This window comes from Melitaea cinxia, chromosome 7 (genome assembly GCF_905220565.1).
Source record: "Melitaea cinxia chromosome 7, ilMelCinx1.1, whole genome shotgun sequence".
Taxonomy (NCBI): domain Eukaryota; kingdom Metazoa; phylum Arthropoda; class Insecta; order Lepidoptera; family Nymphalidae; genus Melitaea; species Melitaea cinxia.
This window is the reverse complement of record NC_059400.1, coordinates 15,507,570-15,526,043: the sequence shown is the minus strand read 5'-3', so window position 1 is coordinate 15,526,043 and position 18,474 is coordinate 15,507,570. Positions and strand designations below refer to the sequence as shown.

The 18,474-nt window shown below is 32.5% G+C and overlaps 1 protein-coding gene across 1 annotated transcript; it reads right to left on the bottom strand.

The window, feature by feature from the left end:
* Positions 1-1,478: 1,478 nt before the first annotated feature.
* On the bottom strand, positions 1,479-17,022 carry LOC123655424 (leucyl-cystinyl aminopeptidase-like). The gene is made up of 13 exons (XM_045591238.1): positions 16,562-17,022; positions 12,799-12,972; positions 11,035-11,352; positions 9,571-9,760; positions 8,296-8,552; positions 7,942-8,134; positions 7,421-7,607; positions 5,704-5,801; positions 4,959-5,141; positions 4,267-4,445; positions 2,877-2,996; positions 2,366-2,459; positions 1,479-1,626 (listed from the first exon to the last, which is right to left on the bottom strand). The coding sequence occupies exons 1-13, from the start codon at positions 17,020-17,022 to the stop codon at positions 1,522-1,524; spliced, it is 2,559 nt and encodes an 852-aa protein (XP_045447194.1). The 3' UTR covers positions 1,479-1,521.
* Positions 17,023-18,474: the final 1,452 nt, after the last annotated feature.

Sequence of the window (18,474 nt, the reverse complement as noted above, 5' to 3'; positions counted from 1 at the left end):
GGAACACGTCAGTATTGCACAAAGTGAATTTTTAGTTTATAAAATTATTGTTAAATATAGTAAGTCTAATATAATTTTAGGTTATTAGTCTTTCTAAGCTACATTTTAATTAATTTTACTGCATTTTCACTTAAAATATTTATATATCTTTTGATTTGTATTTTAAATTTTAATCGTGATTATGTTAATTATAGATATTATCTATTATTTTTTCAATCTTTAGCAAACGCGTCCTCTTGCTACAAGATTGAATTATTCAATAAATTAAAAACATTGTGTAATCTTAAACTTTATTTAGAATATAAAATTAGTTATAAATATATCGCATATTCATGATAATATGTACATAATTGTAAGGAAATAAATTTAAGCTAGACAAATATTATACTTGTTTAATTCTGGCCTTTTAACTCGTTGACTAGAACATATAATTAATAATATTATTAATAAAAATAATATCAGAAATTAACTTACATAAAAAATACATTAATTGTTTTAACATATAACATGTACAAATTACATTTAAAGAATATCATTACAATAAGCGATACTTTTGCTAACATTTAATCATTTAAGCAATACCAATTGTAATAAACACATACACCAATTTTAACAGAATCTATTTTTTCTTTATTACACTTTTAATACGGTGATAAAATGAATGAGAAGTGTCGTAATAAAAAATCGTGTGGTCTCAGCACCGATATAAGTCTTGAGGGTACTCCTTATGAACAGTTACTGTTATATTTATAAAGTAAAATTTTCTAGTAAATGAATGAAATTACGAGTACAATTAATTAAAGTAATAAAATTCTAAAATAAAAACGTAAATTAACGCTTCCTATTGGTATCGGTGCAGTAAATACTGGTACACTACTACATACATACTCGTATATCTTACATATACAGCTACAAGCTCCGTAAAATGTCACTCTTATCATCAAACATAAACTCGAAAAGAGTTAGAATAAAATTTGTTCAAATATAATTTAATATTTTGATTTTGAAAGATAATACACACCTAATAATAATCACTTCACACTAAACGGCCCCCAGTAGGATTATCTCCCGTGTCGGGGGTCCGGAAACACACACAATACACAAGCACAGCGCCCAGACCACGACAAACATCATATGGCCAATACAATCGTGCCATGTGTGGGGATTGAACCAGTAACCGCCGGCGCAACAGACACAAGCCAGAGCTGTGACGTTGTGCCAACGCGTTGTCAAGAGAAGACGAAAACTTTTTTTTTGTTATAATTAATGTTTATAAATTGACAAAATTAATTACGAAATTTGTACTTAAATATTTTTTATGAGTTATATCATAAAAAACTGTCCTGATAAAAAATAACGCAAAAAAAAAAGATGATGATGATTTGATGCAGTCATTCAGAAATTAGCGAATTTGAATCGAAATATTTAAAATATAAAGAAAATATCAAGTAATAAATTACAATCTTTTCACATTTAAGTCATTAAATATTTTAAATCGATATTATAACATAACAATATCACCTATTTTAAAATAAAAAATAAATAAATGGCTAAAATGAATGAGAATGGCGATATGGAAAGTGCAGCGCCTCTATTAGCTGGTTTTGATGTCGATATAAACGTGACCTGAAAATATTAAAATATATTAATCTACAAGGTAGAGTACAAAACCAGAAGTTAAATTCAAAATTTCAAACAGAACAAGATGAAATCGTTTAATACGAATATCGTTGGCGACCAAAGAATAGCTTTCTGAAAAATTCACACGGAAAAGTACAAATCTAAGATTTTGGAATATCAATTTAACACACATAAAAATTTCTTATAAAAGAAAAAAAAAATAGTCAGTTCAGCCTATCACAGTCCACTGCTGGACATAGGCCTCCAGAATTCGCGCAAAACATCTCGGTTTTCCATAATCCTCATCCAGCTTACACCGGCCAAATAAAAATTCATCCATCTTTATTACAAACAAACAATGACCTATTGAGGTATGATAGGAAATATCCTGCATAAAATTTGGAGCAGCTCGTCTGAAGAAGTACCTCAAACTTACCGAATACCACAGCTAAATAGTACTTTCAAGCAGTGTTGTGTTTCTGTGTGAGCAAGGTGACCAGAGCTCTTGCTCCTTTATAGGGTCAGGGGTAGGGTCGAAGCGCTTGCAATACTTGTTGTATTACTAACTGCTGACCAACATGTGGACCGTTCACATGGTTGAGAGACCGATCAGGACATACAAACAAACTAAAAACAAATATTGGTATACAAGTATCTGCACCAACTGATAATCGCATCTGCAACAGAAAGCCTACACACCAGTCCAGAACTGTTAAGAAGAAACAATAGACAAACGTTTTCTTACCTCGGTTGTCGTCGTGGTTGTGGTCGACATCCTAATCGGTAATGGTTTAGGTATACCAACCGGAATTCTGTAGAAAAATCTGTTCTCTTCACGCCTTAAAAATCAAGTAAAAAATTATTTTGGTTACAGTAATTATAGGAAATATGACATAACCGTGTTTACTTGCAAACGGAAAAAAATCCGATTCCAGTTCAAATCGAGTGATACGACAAAAGTTGTCGATTTTTTTTTTTCAAATACTTATTAATTTCGTAAGGATCTATCAGAAAGTATTCATCATATCTCGATTGAATTTAAATGGAGCCACATGACAAGAATCAGCATTTGATTAAATAAAAAAAGAATCCTCAAAATCGATACATCGAGTAAAAATTATCTGATACCTAACACGTATAACAAAAAAACCATTCAAATTGAGAATTGACATTTTTTGAAGAAATAATGAAAAATATTCACATCTTTTTTGAGAAAAAAAAATCTAATCTCTGAGTCAAGTTATACGAGTACATACACTTTATGTTCTGCTATGGTCTTGTCTTCAATCTCAAATCTGTTTAATTTATTTCCAATATTATCTCTAGCATCGTGAATTATTGTGTAATAACAAGCTCTGCGAAAGTCTGGATTCAGTCTGAAATGAGAAGTATCACAACATTTATTATTTAAATTAAATTAGAAAGTAGTAAAAACACATTGAATAGCTGAGGTAGGGCACAGCAGGAAATTTCCTGCTTATAATATTAATCAGCCTGACTGGGGTAGTACCTCGACTTTACAGAAGATCGCTTCAGCCTGTAATATTCCACTACTGGGCATAGGCCTCTTTCCCCATGTAGGGGAAGGATCAGAGCATAATCCACCACGCTGCTCCAATGCGAGTTGGCGGATTTATTCCCTACCATGAGTAACAACCGCTATCAGGTGTACATGATAACAACCAGGACCGACGGCTTAACGTGCTCTCCGAGGCACGGCGAGGAGACCCACAAGGACTGCACAAACACCCAGACCACGGCAAACACCTGCATGGCCAATACAAATGTTTGTCATGTGCGGGGATCGAACCCGCAACCGCCAGTGCAACAGGTACAATCCATGACTGTAACCATTGCGCCAACGCGGCGTCAGAAGATCACAGCAAAATAATACTGTTTTCAAGCAGTATTGTGTTCCTGTTGGTGAGTAAGGTGACCAGAGCTCCTGGGGGCATTGGGGATAGGGTCGGCAACGCGCTTGCGATGCTTCTGGTGTTGCAGGCGTCTATAAGCTACGGTAATCGCTTACCATCAGGTGAGCCGTACACTTGTTTGCCGACCTAGTTGTATAAAAAAAGCAAGAAAGCTAACTCGATACTGTCAGTTCTGTACAAAACATTAACCAAATAATATGAGTTTGATGATGTGATTAAGAATTATTAATTTTATTTAATCTTCCAACTCCAAGAAGTCTATACAAAGACTAATGAAGTAGTTATTACACTTTGATATTACTATCATTCAGTATTACGGTAATTCGTAATGTGTTTACTTCATGTTTTTAAAGTACGTATTAAAATGAGGAGACGTTGTTCTCTTAACAATGAACAAAGGTGTTCGTTCTGATAATTATAAAACTAGCTTTTACTCGTGCTTTGGCTTTCATTGAATTTTCTTTCAAGAAAAAGTATACTATAGTACTTCTAATACCTCTAAAAATATGCTTACAAAGTTTCATGATAATCGGTTAAGTAGTTTTCACGTATTTATAATATGAAACGGGATTTGATTCTGACACTTCAATAACTAAATCTATATTTTTCAATCTAATTTATAAATCTGTGTGGGTGATTGTACGTGTATGTGCTTATGATGACACGTGTATGCATCACACCAATAACAGTATGTATATATAAGTACGCTTACCTTGTCTTTGTGTTAATATGATCTGCATAATATCGTCTCATTTCGTTCAAACAAGGTCTATATTTAATTTCGCAAGCAAATTCGACTAGACTGCTCCTAAATAATCTCGTAATTGGCCGTTGCTCGATGTTCACCATTAACCTTCTGTACAATGTTGATATTTTCCTTTGAAGGAATTGCTGGAATCGTTTTAAAACTATTTTTAATTTCATGATTCACTAAGTGTGTCCCGCCATTTCACCCGCGGTAATTTGATAAATAGAACATTATATATAGTATTAAAATATTATAGTTTATATATAGATCTCCTCGGTAAATACACGACTCAACACAAAAATATTTTTTCTTGTAAAACGATAGATTTGACCATTTATTTTTATTTATTTATCGCAAACGCCACGGTCACGGCTACATCAATGATGTTAAATATACTCAAAAATAACAGATAAATAAATAATAATATCCTATTATGCAAATCCTTATTAAAAAATAATAAATTCAATTTGTTTCATGGAATTTGTTCAAGTCTATAAACTTTGTTACCCTCTAATTTTTTTTTTAATATTAAATTAATACTACAAAATTAGTTTTTATTTATTCATCAATTTGTGTCACGAATGATATTTCAACTCAATCGTTTTAATTTTATGATGTCTCATCCGCGAGGGAATATCAATTATTGAATTTCACACCTGCCATTCTTCATACAGCGTCTTAGTCAATTTGACGTCCTCCATCTTGAATAGTTCATAGCCGGAAATAACCGATTCCCAAACCACTAGACTTAGTTCTTTGTTTAGGTAATCTAAAACTTCTATAGCGATATCTTCACGTAAATCTCCAGCAGCGTAAAGGGCGAACACATCGTTTGCTATCTGAAATTTGAAAAATATTTTAAAATAGTACGTGGTTACTCAATGTGTAGATACTATATTATATTATTGTTGAATATAACAACTGCACGTCATCAATACACCACTTCCACTACTCTAAGGTTGCCTGGAGATGATCTAATTCGCTATTCAATGTTCAACAGCGCTCTGTTGTACATTATTTATACTTTTTTTCTGTATTAATTTTCATATAAATACTAGGTACTAATTAAAATATAATATGAAGTTTAAATAATTAATTTTCGTATTTTTTTTTTGTTTATTTTATCCACATTTTCTCGGTTGTTAGGGTTTCCTGTGAGAAACCAGTCTTAGTCATAAGGCCGCCTTTGCACATTTTTTAATGTTAAACTATTATTATTATTTTCCTCGTGTTATTTCAAAATTGTAATAAGGCGTTAAGTAAAAAGATAATTATGCAAATTGCATTTTAATGCAAGAAAGAAATAATTATGCAAATTGTATTTTAAAAATATTATAAACAAAATTATATATCCCTTTTTAGGTACGTAGCCACTTCTGGTGTTTTATTACGAGTACATACCTGTGCCCTATTCAGTTCGTCGATGGCTGTGTGATCTTGTTTTAGAGTCTGCGCGATCAGTCTCCAAGTTTCATCATCGTAATTTACTCGATAATAGCCTGTAAATAATAATTAAATATAATTAGTACTATTATTATAAATACATAGCCATTATTATAAATGTAGTTTGAAAAGATTAATTTGTGTCCATTATTTTTATTTTTAATTTTATTTATGATTAACTGGATGAAATAAATCAAATATGACCACTTTTTAACCAACTTCAAAAAAAGGACAAGCCTCTCGATTCGACTGTATTTTCTTCATTCCTGTTTCTCAGAACTTTTAACTAGGTGTACCGAATTCGATAATTACAGTTTTAAACAAAATCTGATGTTTCTTTTGTGGTCCATTTAATTTTGATTGAGATTTGATGACTACTTTTATGTTTATTAACCTATTATTTGACAATTTTCTCATGTATCACGTTTTATTACTTGTCAATGTAATTAAAGTCGCTTTTTTTTTTGTTCGTCGCAAACACAATTATACAGCATATATGTGTATATTACAGTTTTTTATTTACTCACAAATGGTATTTCAAAAATATTTAGAAATAAATATAGTTACCTACATAAAAGTATCAAATGTTGACAAATATTAGTAAAACGCCAAAATTATAATATTTACCTATAGATTCACTTTTAAGACAATTAATTGGTGCAGTTAAATAAGTTAAATGCGTTTTAATTTTATTTAATTTTTTAATTTAAGTTGGTCGGCAAATAAGCGTCAACCACGTGTTCCAACTAACTACGGCCATGCCTTTTATCATGCATTATAATACCACGGGCGATTTATTACTCGAACTACAAATCGACATTTCTGTGACTGCCTAATAAAGCTAGGACGTGGTCCGTGCTGACGGTTTTTTTTAATATTTTTTTTATATTATGTATACATACACTCACACTTATGCACTATATATGCACACATACTCATCAATTTCTACATTAATGAAATTAATTACCACTTCTACATGAATACTCATCCACTTATCCCATACCTAAAAGTTAGTGTGTATAAACTCAAAGTTAGTGTTTACAAAACAGTTGAGCTGTGGGCTGGTCCGCGTGGGCGAGACAGAAATAGCTTACTGCTCTGATGCGTGTTAGTGTGCCAATGTTGCGCTTCAAGTTCACCTCGCGACTCATATGAACGAAAATAATACAAGAATAACAAATATCTGCAGAATGTTAGCTGTTACATTTTACATACTTTTCATGTCTAAGTAATAGCGTAAACATACAGATATAAGAGACATAAATATTTATAAAAAAAAAATTAACGATGTTTTATGTAAATTTTGTTTACATACTTTATAAATTATATCCAAAATATGTAAGATGTTTTTTTTTTTTTTTTTTTTTTATATCAGTAGGTCGGCAAACAACCGTACGGCTCACCTGATGGTAAGCGATTACCGTAGCTTATAGACGCCTGCAACACCAGAAGCATCGCAAGCGCGTTGCTGACCCAATCCCCAATCCCCCCAGGAGCTGTGGCCACCTTACTCACCAACAGGAACACAATACTGCTTGAAAACAGTATTATTTTGCTGTGATTTTCTGTAAGGTCGAGGTACTTCTCCAGTCCGGCTGCTCCATATTTTGAGCTGGGAATTCCTGCTATGCCCTACCTCAGTTAGATGTGTGAAGATTGAATTAAAATAACAAACCTGAAGCATTTCTATTCAGTATAATCCATCCGCCACCAAGATTCTCTCTAAAAGTGTAAGTCTGACCCCCGATAGTGAACCTCGGTTGAAGGCAATTGAAGCAGTTTCCGTTATTTTGAACGATATAAGAGATTGGAATCAAATAATTCGAATCGAATCTATTTTGTTCACTAAAGCTGAATTTCCTCTAAAATCAAATTTAATAATGTTCAGTCACGTGTAAGAAGGACATTTCCAGAACTATGATTATTATTGATGGCAAATAAAAATAGGCCATATACAAAAGTAATTGTCTGACTACCTCATGTTTATTGGAGCACAATGGACCAATATAAGTATACAGACACAATCAGTTTTATATTTATAAAATAAACAATAGAATATTGATGCTAAACGTTAGTATTACATTAAAAATAAGACGTTGAATTTAGGGTATTTCAAACGCTGTACTGGTTTATATTTACGTTTATTAAAAAAAATACCTTAATTCAGAACTTTGAGAGTAAAAAATCTAAAATTACCTGCTTTAGTTGTACAACATTCGGTGACCGATCTCTTAGAACTTGAACATTGACTACTGGATACCCAGACTGATGGAACCAGGAGTTCAGAACCCTCGATGACGTTGAGCCATTCAAGAACTGATGGAGACATTCCACCGTATCACGATCGAGATTTATCATAAAATCTGTTACGGAAATATATTTCCCTCTTCTAAAATATCAAAACACAATAAGATGTAAGACAGGGGATATAAATTATGATATATTCTTGAGTACTAAAATTTACATAAGAATAAAATATAATTCTTTATTTTGAAAGAAGAAACGTTTGTTTTTTTTCTTTTTTTTTAACAAAAAAATGTTTATTCTAACCTGCTATTTATGTATTTTACTAAAGCTTGGTGAAACTTTTCCGAACCAATCCAATTTTCAACCATCCATAATAATGATGCTGTTTTCATTGTCACCAGTTCTTTGTATCTTGATGGTATTTCTATTGCCAATGTTCTGTTAAAGGTTGCCAAAGCAGGTGTCGAGTGATGCCAGTCCACTGCCATAGCTTTGTGTTTCATTAGTACACCATAATTTTCAATGGGTCGTCTTTGTTGTAACATTTCACCATAATTGTACTGAAATTAAATTTTGAGCACTCAAGGCTTGCATCTAATCTCTTTATAGAACACAGACAAAAAGTTTTTAATTATATTCAGTTTTTACTATACCATATTATATATATAGGGATAACGAAAAGGCATTAACAATGTCCTAAAGTTAGCACATTAATTTCATGCTTGGTAGTAAAAAAAAATCTACATTCATCGAAAAAAATCTGATATATGTATATTAGACAAAGCTGTCAGTAATTCTTAAGGAAGATGCGTTGCATGTTATACTTTATACCTTCCCAATATCAAAAGATTAAACATTTAGCCTAGCATTGGAATATTAAAAAATGATTACTGCTCAGCGGAATCGAGTTAAAAATAAATAAATAAAATTTTCTGATTTCTTAATAAATAACCTGAGGTACGGCACAGCAAGAAACATCCTGCTCAAAATCTGGAGCAGATCAACAGGAGAAGAATCAAGACCTTGCAGATCATGGCTAAATAGCATTGCTTTCAAGAGGTGTTGTGTTTCTGTGGTAAGTAATACGACCAGAGCTCTTAGGGGGGATTGGGTGTAAAGTCGGTAACGCACTTACGAAGCTTGGTATTGCAGGCATCTATTAGCTACATTAATCGTTTACCATCAGATTAGCTGTACGCTTTTTTGCTGATCTAGTTGTATAAAAACAATATTTCACATAACCACACGGTCGTCTGTTCCTAAGCTAAGTAACTTAATACTTGTGTAGCAGAGGAGCAGAAAATAGTGTCACTAAAAACTGCGCCAATGAGCTAATCAAAGTTCTACTTAAAATAAATTTTACTTTTTTATCCTAGTTAATTCCTTCTCATATAAGCATATTACCGAATGAAAAAAGTCATACAACGAAACAATTTACAATACGGCTATACCATATTTGAATACCAATAAAACTAATCCATGACCCTGAACCCAGAACATGTCCAAATATGAAAACTAATTTATATGGTTTTACTGATGACATACACCTTGACCTACTTATAAAGATATTTTGAATACCTGAGTTTGTAAATAATAGGCCATATAAGTAGCAACGCCCTCTTTGAACCATTCTTCTTTCCATCTAGTGCGTTGCAATTCACCAGGGTTGCCAAGCCAAATCCGACTCAGTTGCTGAGCTAAATCGAACGTCAACTGCTCAATTTGTTTTATGCTCGTGTACACATAACTATTGGCCAGTTTATAGTCACTGCAAAACATATGAAATTATCAAAGTAATACATGGTAATATTAATTATGTATGTCTCCGGTTTCGTGACATAAGAGAAAATCCTACTGGAGGACGTTGAGTGTGAAAAAAAATCTTAAAGTTGTAAGAATTACGATGAGGTCACATTATTTTAGTTAATAACAATGTGGTGACACACACTATGTTCACAACTTTTCTATTTGTATTGTTTTGCTTGTATATATGTGGTAAATGACAAAAATATAATATATTCTTTTTAAGTAGGTTTGCTTTGGTCAAATCTACATTAAGAGATCATATAAAATATTGTAGAAGTCATATTAGTTTAATTTAATTATTGTATCTTCAATAACTATTCTTACTTTACACAAGCAAGCTTCAAGCTTACACTTTTACAATATAAAATAGACTGGTGCTAAAAAAGGTAAACCCTGGGCGTTACTTAGAAGTGACGTTAGTGACTAAAACCGTATTTAAATAACATTTAAAATATAGATTCAAATAGTTTGGTTGAATTTATTTTAAAAACTCTTAGTATTGAAAAAAAACATCAAGAATAAAATATAAGAATTTTCACAAATAACCATATTGAAAACAACACGCACAACATAAGGCATCTGCTTCACATTATTTAATTTTTCATTCTAGAAAAGATTTAAAAAATAAACATCCCATACTGCAGACGAAAAGAATCGGAAAAACGAAGGCCATGTAGATTTATTATTGTGATGTTTGAATCAAATCTTAGAAGAAAAAAAAAACTAAAATGTGTTTCATGATCATTTCCACTTTTGAATATGGAAAAAAATGTTGGAATTACAGAATGATAACGTAGGTAGCAATTAATTCAATAGATTTTTTAAAAAGATTATAGCCCAGATACTACATTCAGAGAGAGTTCGTTTTGTATACATAGATAGTATAATTACATTTATGCATAAAAATATCGATACTTTTGACATAGACAATAATAACTGCGATAAAAACACGAGAAAGGATGACATAATTGTAACCCCAAGTTTTCGACTGCGCTAAGTAAACGTTTACTCTTTTCTGAGTTATTTGCATGTGTAACAACATCCTATTGTTTACGAACCGTTTAATTTCGATCAAGACGTGTTCTAAATTTAATGAATCATTTTTTTAGTAAGATACGAAGTTTGTGACAGGGGTTTAGATACATATAGACGCAATCACAAACACCCATTTAAGTTGCTATAGCCAATGCGCCAACGTGCCTTCAGTTATTCGTGCTATTTAAAGAATACACTCACCCGATGGTAAGCAGGTTCCAGCTATCGATTTCATAATCGTTTAATATGCCCGGAACTGCCACAATATTTATCGGTCCATTCACGAGAGGCAAGTCGATCAAAGCGTATTCGTGAATCAAATTGATAAGTAACATTCCTAAACGCAATACAAAGTTGTAACTGTCGAGAGTAGACGCTGGGGCCCAAATTGCTAAAGTTTCGTTAAATCTGCTCGTGATGACTTGACTGCTGCCAAAGATGGAATGGTGGAATCCAACTTGGTGGAGGGATATCTGCGGCGATGGTGCATATTCAATGATCGTGTAACTGTCCTTTGAACTGAAAAGGGAAAATATAATATATTGATAAAGTTATAAAACGAATTATTAATTTACTTGGGTTAGTGCCTTTCAAATCACAAATAGATGGAATGACACGGATGATTTTGCCAATGCTAGATAGAATTGAGAAGATGAAAATTAATCAGTGCGGTCGAAATCCAACCTCGATTGCATTACAAATTATATAAATAATATAGGCTTACGTCCTTGACTTCGACAACATATCACAACAAAAATCCTTCGATGAAAATTTAGAAATATTTTTATGGTCTATTCGCGGATTATTTAATTGAAAGCTGGTGCTTGTCATAGGGTCTTATTTAAGTTTGATTGTGTTCTGACGTGTCCTTTTTAAGTTACCCCAAAAAATGTGTATTTACTTGACTATTCGTCTATCGACTAAGTTATAATTAAAATATTATTTGTCGATGTAATAATGGAAATCGATTATTTTTCGTTTGCGATCAAACACAATTATTAAATTTAATTATTACTTGAAACAAGCGTATGTTAGCTTGCGTAAATTTTAAATGAGTTCTTCATCCGGTATCATTAACTTTCTATGTCTAATCGTATAAGGAAGAGGCTTGTAGGAATAGAAAATATTACTAGCTTTCTGATATAATTAAATGTGCGTACTCCCATAGATATTTATGGGCGTAGTGCAAGCGACTTAATTAAAAGTTAAAGACGACAATAATATTGTGAAGTATGTTGATTTTTCTGGGATAGTAATTATAATTTTGATATTTTGTTATCATAATATAACCAAAGATATGAACGTTATAGTTGCTAGAAATGTTCTATAATTTACTATAAATATTTGAAATTGATGATGATGAAAATACATCAACGCAAACCGCCGTTAAACAGGTTGAACCTTTACTACTCACCGTATAAGGCAAACGATCTTAGTCGTAGAAACTGTGTCACTCATTGTGGTTTCAACTCGTTACAAGCCTATACCGAGCCGAGCTAAATATAGACGCTACAGAAAAAAACCATTACATCCATAAATGAAGAGTATAAAATTGAACTCATTGAGTTACGCATTAGGAAAAAGTAGATACTTCTTAGTTTTATAGATTGTACAACTGACAATAGTTAGTTTTCCTATATGTGGTTTTCAGGGCAATAATATACATATATATAGTTTATTGAAGAAAAGTAAGTTAGATAGAAATTGTATGTAGTATAATATGTTATTTGATTTTTTTGTATATATATATATACACGTATATATATTAATATATTGTAAAATTTATTTACGCAAGCTTGACTTAGGGACTAAGCTGGTAAATACGTGACGTGAGCGTTACGAAAAGTGTGATCAAGCGAGGCGAACGGAAGTTGAGAGGGAGATATAAATTAGATGGAGCTAGCAAGAGAGAGTTACGTTTCCTAAGATTCACTGCAGTCGTGTTTTTTTTCCTCATATACTTACATTTGCTGTTTCGATTCCTTTGCGATAACTAAAGAAGTGTTACAGTATTGTACTCCAGGCTGTTGAGGTGCGACATAGATCCTAAACTTGAAGACGGCTTCAAATTGTGGATTATCGAAACAGGGGAAGAAGTATTTTGATTTATTAGGCGACAGACGAGTTGTGAAGAGGTATCTGTAACAGAAGACATATTTATTATTAATACATTTGTGACATTATTACTTTTTGAGGTAAAACTTCTTCACACACGCTTGACTTGGAGAGTGGTGATTGCGTGACGAGAACGTTACGAAAAGTGTGATCGGGTGAGGTGTACTGAAGTTCATAAGTTAGATGGAGTTAAAGAATTTTTTTCTTCAGTCGTGTTGTCTAAAGCACACGCGTTTTTATTTCGTAATAAAAATAAAATTATTTAGAACGATTTGCTTCTGTTAAGATTAAAGATTTTTTTTATATATTTAAGGCTAACGATGGCAATATTTACATATCAAGATATTATAACTAAATAAAGATATCGTCTCGTAATAAAAACTAGCTGTGCTCCGCGTTTACACCCGCGTTAATTTAAGGAAAAAGCATTCTAAAATATGATATAGTCTTGATAATTTTTGAAGAATTTTTCAATTCGAGCCTGTAGTTCCTGAGATTAGCGCTTTCAAACAAACAAACTCTTCAGCTTTATAATATCAGTAGACATAGATAAATAATGAAGTTAAATCCGTCATACTATATTTTAGCAAAGTGACGTAACACAAAGTCAGTTCAATCCAAATATATTCAATTGTAGAACTTATACACACACACACACACACACACACACACACACACACACGCATGCACACATAGATGTAACGTTTATTACTGTGTTATGTAATTACAATCTAAATACAACGCACACTTGTATTAAATAATATCGCATCAAATGTAATTTGTTATTAGCCTTATTTAGAACAATGCGAGTATGCGTTCAAGGTGTAAAACCGCAATTGTTACCACAATTAAAACTTAAATTAGTATAATTTGAGTACTTTATATTAAGCTGTATGAATAATTCCAGTCCAATTATTAAAACACATACTTCGTTTGTATCTAACCTAGGTATGTTATTAACAACCGCTCTGGTGTAGTGATGCGTGTAGTCGCCTAAAACACCGATAGTTTGTGGGTTCGATTCCCGCTCGGGATGTATTTTTGTATTTGTACAAATATTTTTTTATATATCAGAGAGAGAAATCTTATACATCAAATTCTTGTGTCACAATGTGAATTACAATACTCTTCCGAAACGGCTGGACCGTTTTTTTCATATATTTTGTGTGCATATCGAGTAGGTCTGAGAATCGGCCAACATCTATTTTTACACCCCTAAGTTATAGGGGGGGGGGGGGTTAAGGGGGTTAATAACATATATGGAAAAAATGCGTTTACGGGACCAGCTAGTATTCTTATAGAGTCATATACATAGAGAGTTAGTAGTAATATAAATTTCACGTATAAGTACATACATAGCTACATTTTTAGACTTTTCAAAATCAATTTTATGTAATAGATAACAAGAACACACTGTGCTCTAGATTCTAGACCTATTAACATAAACATGTTAGAGGTGTTGTTTTGACTCATTAGCGCTTATCGGCTACATTTTTGTCTAACAGTACAATGAAATTAAAATGATTGTAAGACTAACGACAACTTTCATTCCTCCTTTAAAACAGGATTTTTAAAAATTAAACCGTTATTTTATCGGTACATCAAAGTTAAAAATAATAATATTTATAATAAATACTTTTTTCTCTCGCTTCAGCCTGTAATATCCCACTACTGGGCATAGGCCTCTTTCCCCGTGTAGGAGAAAGGTCAGAGCTTTATCCACCACGCTGCTCCAATGCGGGTTGGTGGATATATTCCCTACTATAGTAACGATCGCTATCAGGTGTACATGATAACAACCGGGACCGATGGATTAACGTGCTCTCCAAGGCACGGTGGGGAGACCCATAAGGACTGCAAAAACACTCAGACCACGGCAAACACCTGTATGGCCAATACAAATGTTTGTCATGTTGAACATGATTGAACCCGAAACCGCCGACGCAATAGGTACAATCCATAGCTGTAACCGCTGCGCCAACGCGGCGTCATTATTATAACACTATTAAAAATAAAAATAATAATATTCAAAGAATTGGTACAAATACGGTTTATATCGCTAAAAGATCGATCCTTACAGACTACTCAATTTCAAATCGTGTTCAATTGTCCAGTACAAAAGAAGTAAAACATTCAGACGGTAGTTTTAATTTATCATGATTTAATTGTTGAGGGGGCGTGGCTCAACAAAGTAACAGAGATGACTAACTAATTTCCTAACGCAAATAAATTGTCCATAACACAGTATTAGCAAATGATTACATATAAATAGCAATGCGGATAGAATAACGAAGCGTCTCTAGTCTTATATAGTTAGCAATAATTGTGACCATTATACAGCGCCTACGAAAAATCATTGACTTTAAAATGGTAATTATAAACCTTCAATATCTTTATTAGGAATAGTTTCCCACGCGGAAATATAATATTAAAAACTGAATTATATAAAACGTAGTAGCATTATATCCTTACTTGAAACTGTGATAAATATAACAAAATTTATCTATGTCTGTAAAAATAAAATACCGAAATGTATGGATGCGAATTACTTCTAAACTTCACCAAATTGGTAAATCCTTTTATTTTTCGTTCGCTTAAATGGCCTTGGGACTATAGCAATTATCAATAATATGTTTCTAGTAGCTCTTCTGTAAACCTACGTCAAATCAAATCAGCGTAGAATTCCTTGCAGTTTTCTTGTCTTGTAAATTGTTAAAGACGTGAAGAAGAAATGGAAGAGCGTCTGGATAGGGATACCCTAATTACTTATGTAAAATATATTTTACGACATACCTACCAAATATACATAAAAATTTTGGTTGAGCCGTTTCAAAGGAGAACGAACACAAACATCTTGACACAAGATTCCTATGTACCTATGAGACTTTCCTATGGTATTTTGGACCCATCCACCATCAACGTTGACATAAATATATTCAAGACTAGCTGACTCGGCAAACGTTGTCTTGCCCCTATACACTGTTTAAAAATAGGGGTTGGTGATAGAAGGGTTAAAATTTAGGGTTGTATGTTTTTTTCAACGCCAAATCATAATAAAATAAAAAATAAATAAGTTATCTAAAAATTAAAAAAAATTGGGGTGGACTACCCTTAACATTTAGGTGGATGAAAAAAAGATGTTGTTCGATTCTCAGACCTACCCAATATGGACACAAAATTTCATGAGAATCGGTCAAACCGTTTCGAAGGAGTTTAACTACAAACACCGCGACAAGAGAATTTTATATATTAGATATAGCACAAGACAACTTTTCTGAACTTTAACTGAAGCACAACAGGAAATTTCCACCTCAAAATATGAAGCAGACCGAATGGGGTAGTACCTCGATTTACAGAAGATCACAGCTCAATAATACTATTTTCAAGTACTGTTGTGTCTCTGTTGTTTGTTGTTGGATTTGGGGATAAGGTCGGCAACGGGCATACGATGCTTCTGGTCTTGCAGCGTCTATAAGCTACGGTTATCGCTTACTATCAGGTGAGACGTATGCTTGTATGCCGACGTAGTTATATAAAAAAAAAAACAACTCAGGGTAGCCAGATCTTATCCAAGAAGGCAATGACTTTGATAATAGGATTTAAAAATACTTACTTAGGTTTCCGATCGTCCCCTTCATACTCCACAAGAAAAATTCCTTCGCTATTGAAACTCACTTGCTTTGTAAATGATATTTTCACAAAATACTGAGTCCGTGACACACTGTACTGTTTCAATGACTCCTTTAAATATATGAATAATTTACCCCTTCTGTTATCAAATTCATAAGGGCGGTATGGGTTGACCAAATTAATATTATTATACAGTACTTGTATCGAACCACTTTTTATTTCTAAGTCTCTAGCGTCTAACTCAATAATGTTTACATTTGGGGCATTCGCGATAATCGTTATAATAATGTCACAATAGTAAAATGAATTACCATCCTTATATATATAAGGATAAAGAGTCAGTTCATATTGCACTGGATACACTGTATAATTGAGGCACTCTTCTTCTAGAACATATGCAGATGATGACGCGATATACAACAAAAAATAAGCTAAACAAAACATTTTGTTTCTTTTATGGCCAGTTGCATCGAAATACAACACGAAGGTTTTATTTCGAATGTCAAAAGATATTTTTTTATTTATACATTTTTTTAAATCGTGTTCGAAATTTGAAATTATATTCCCGCCAAATTGTGAACGTTAGATACGTCCAACTCCGACGCGAACGTGAATGAGCTTTGCGTGTAGTCGCGACGTTGTCTTGGTCTGGCGCTGCCAACAAACACCATTCACGTTTGAGCCGTAACCTATCTAACCCGCGGATATTACAATGGGAGGATTAATGTGTTTCAACGTAATGTCACGGCTCTTGGGATACTGGATAATAGCAGTCAATTATTTTGGACAAGATTTATGTTTATTCTTTAATGTTTCTTATAACATTTTGTACGTATTTTATATAACATATTAGTTATATTTTATATTAGTTTTTCGTTACTAATAAGGTTTAATCGAAAGATGCCTGTACCTTATGATACTTTGTTAAAATCAATCGAATATTGTATTAATTCTATTGTGGTGTACAATAAAGTTTATTGTTATGTTTGTTATATTTTTAATTTGATCTTATTAAATAGCGTATATTTAAGTCGCTAAAATAATAAGTACTTTGTCATTGCCGTATTTTTAAGTTTGGAACTTCCACAAAGATATATTAGGCTATATTAATGTTTTTATACTACTAATCCCAGCGATTTCCAGCGACTTCATTACGATTTTACTAATATTGTTTGATGAGTAAAAACGCAATTTTTTTTTTGTTAATTTAATTTAGTATAGAAAAATTAAATTCACATAACATTTAAAGTTAGAAACGCAGACAAAAACTTTAAAAATAATTTTAAATTATTCTATATAATTTTCAGATTAAACAGGCTTTTGCAACAGAATTAGTATATCAAAATATTGCAATTGCGTTTTGCGATTGATTACCTTGCTTGAACAAATACCAAAAAAAGGATTTAAATTTTAAAAATTAATATAATATTATTATGCTTTTATACAATTATTTTTATCATCGCAACCGATTATAAAAAGAGAATTTGATTTGGTCTATAACCAAAAGTTTAACAGATTTTTATTCCAATAATATGGTTCTGCAACATACCAATATGGGGGTTCTTTATCTTTAATTGTTTGTATCTGTGTGCTAGTTTTTTTTTAAGACAACTATGGTTGAAAACAAACGTACCACCCTCTTAATGGCAAGCACTTACCGTAGCTTATAGACGCCTGCAACACCAGAAGCATCCTAAACGCGTTGCTGACCCTACGCCTGACACTCGCCAGGAGTTTCACCACCTTGCCACGTTCTTTACCACAGGAATACAACATTATTTGAAAGCAGTATTATTTAGCTGTAATTTTCTGTGACGTCGAGGTACTTCAATGATGTGTTATTCTAATCTGTGTAACATTAGTACACGGCATTCATCGTACGAGACATCAACACGT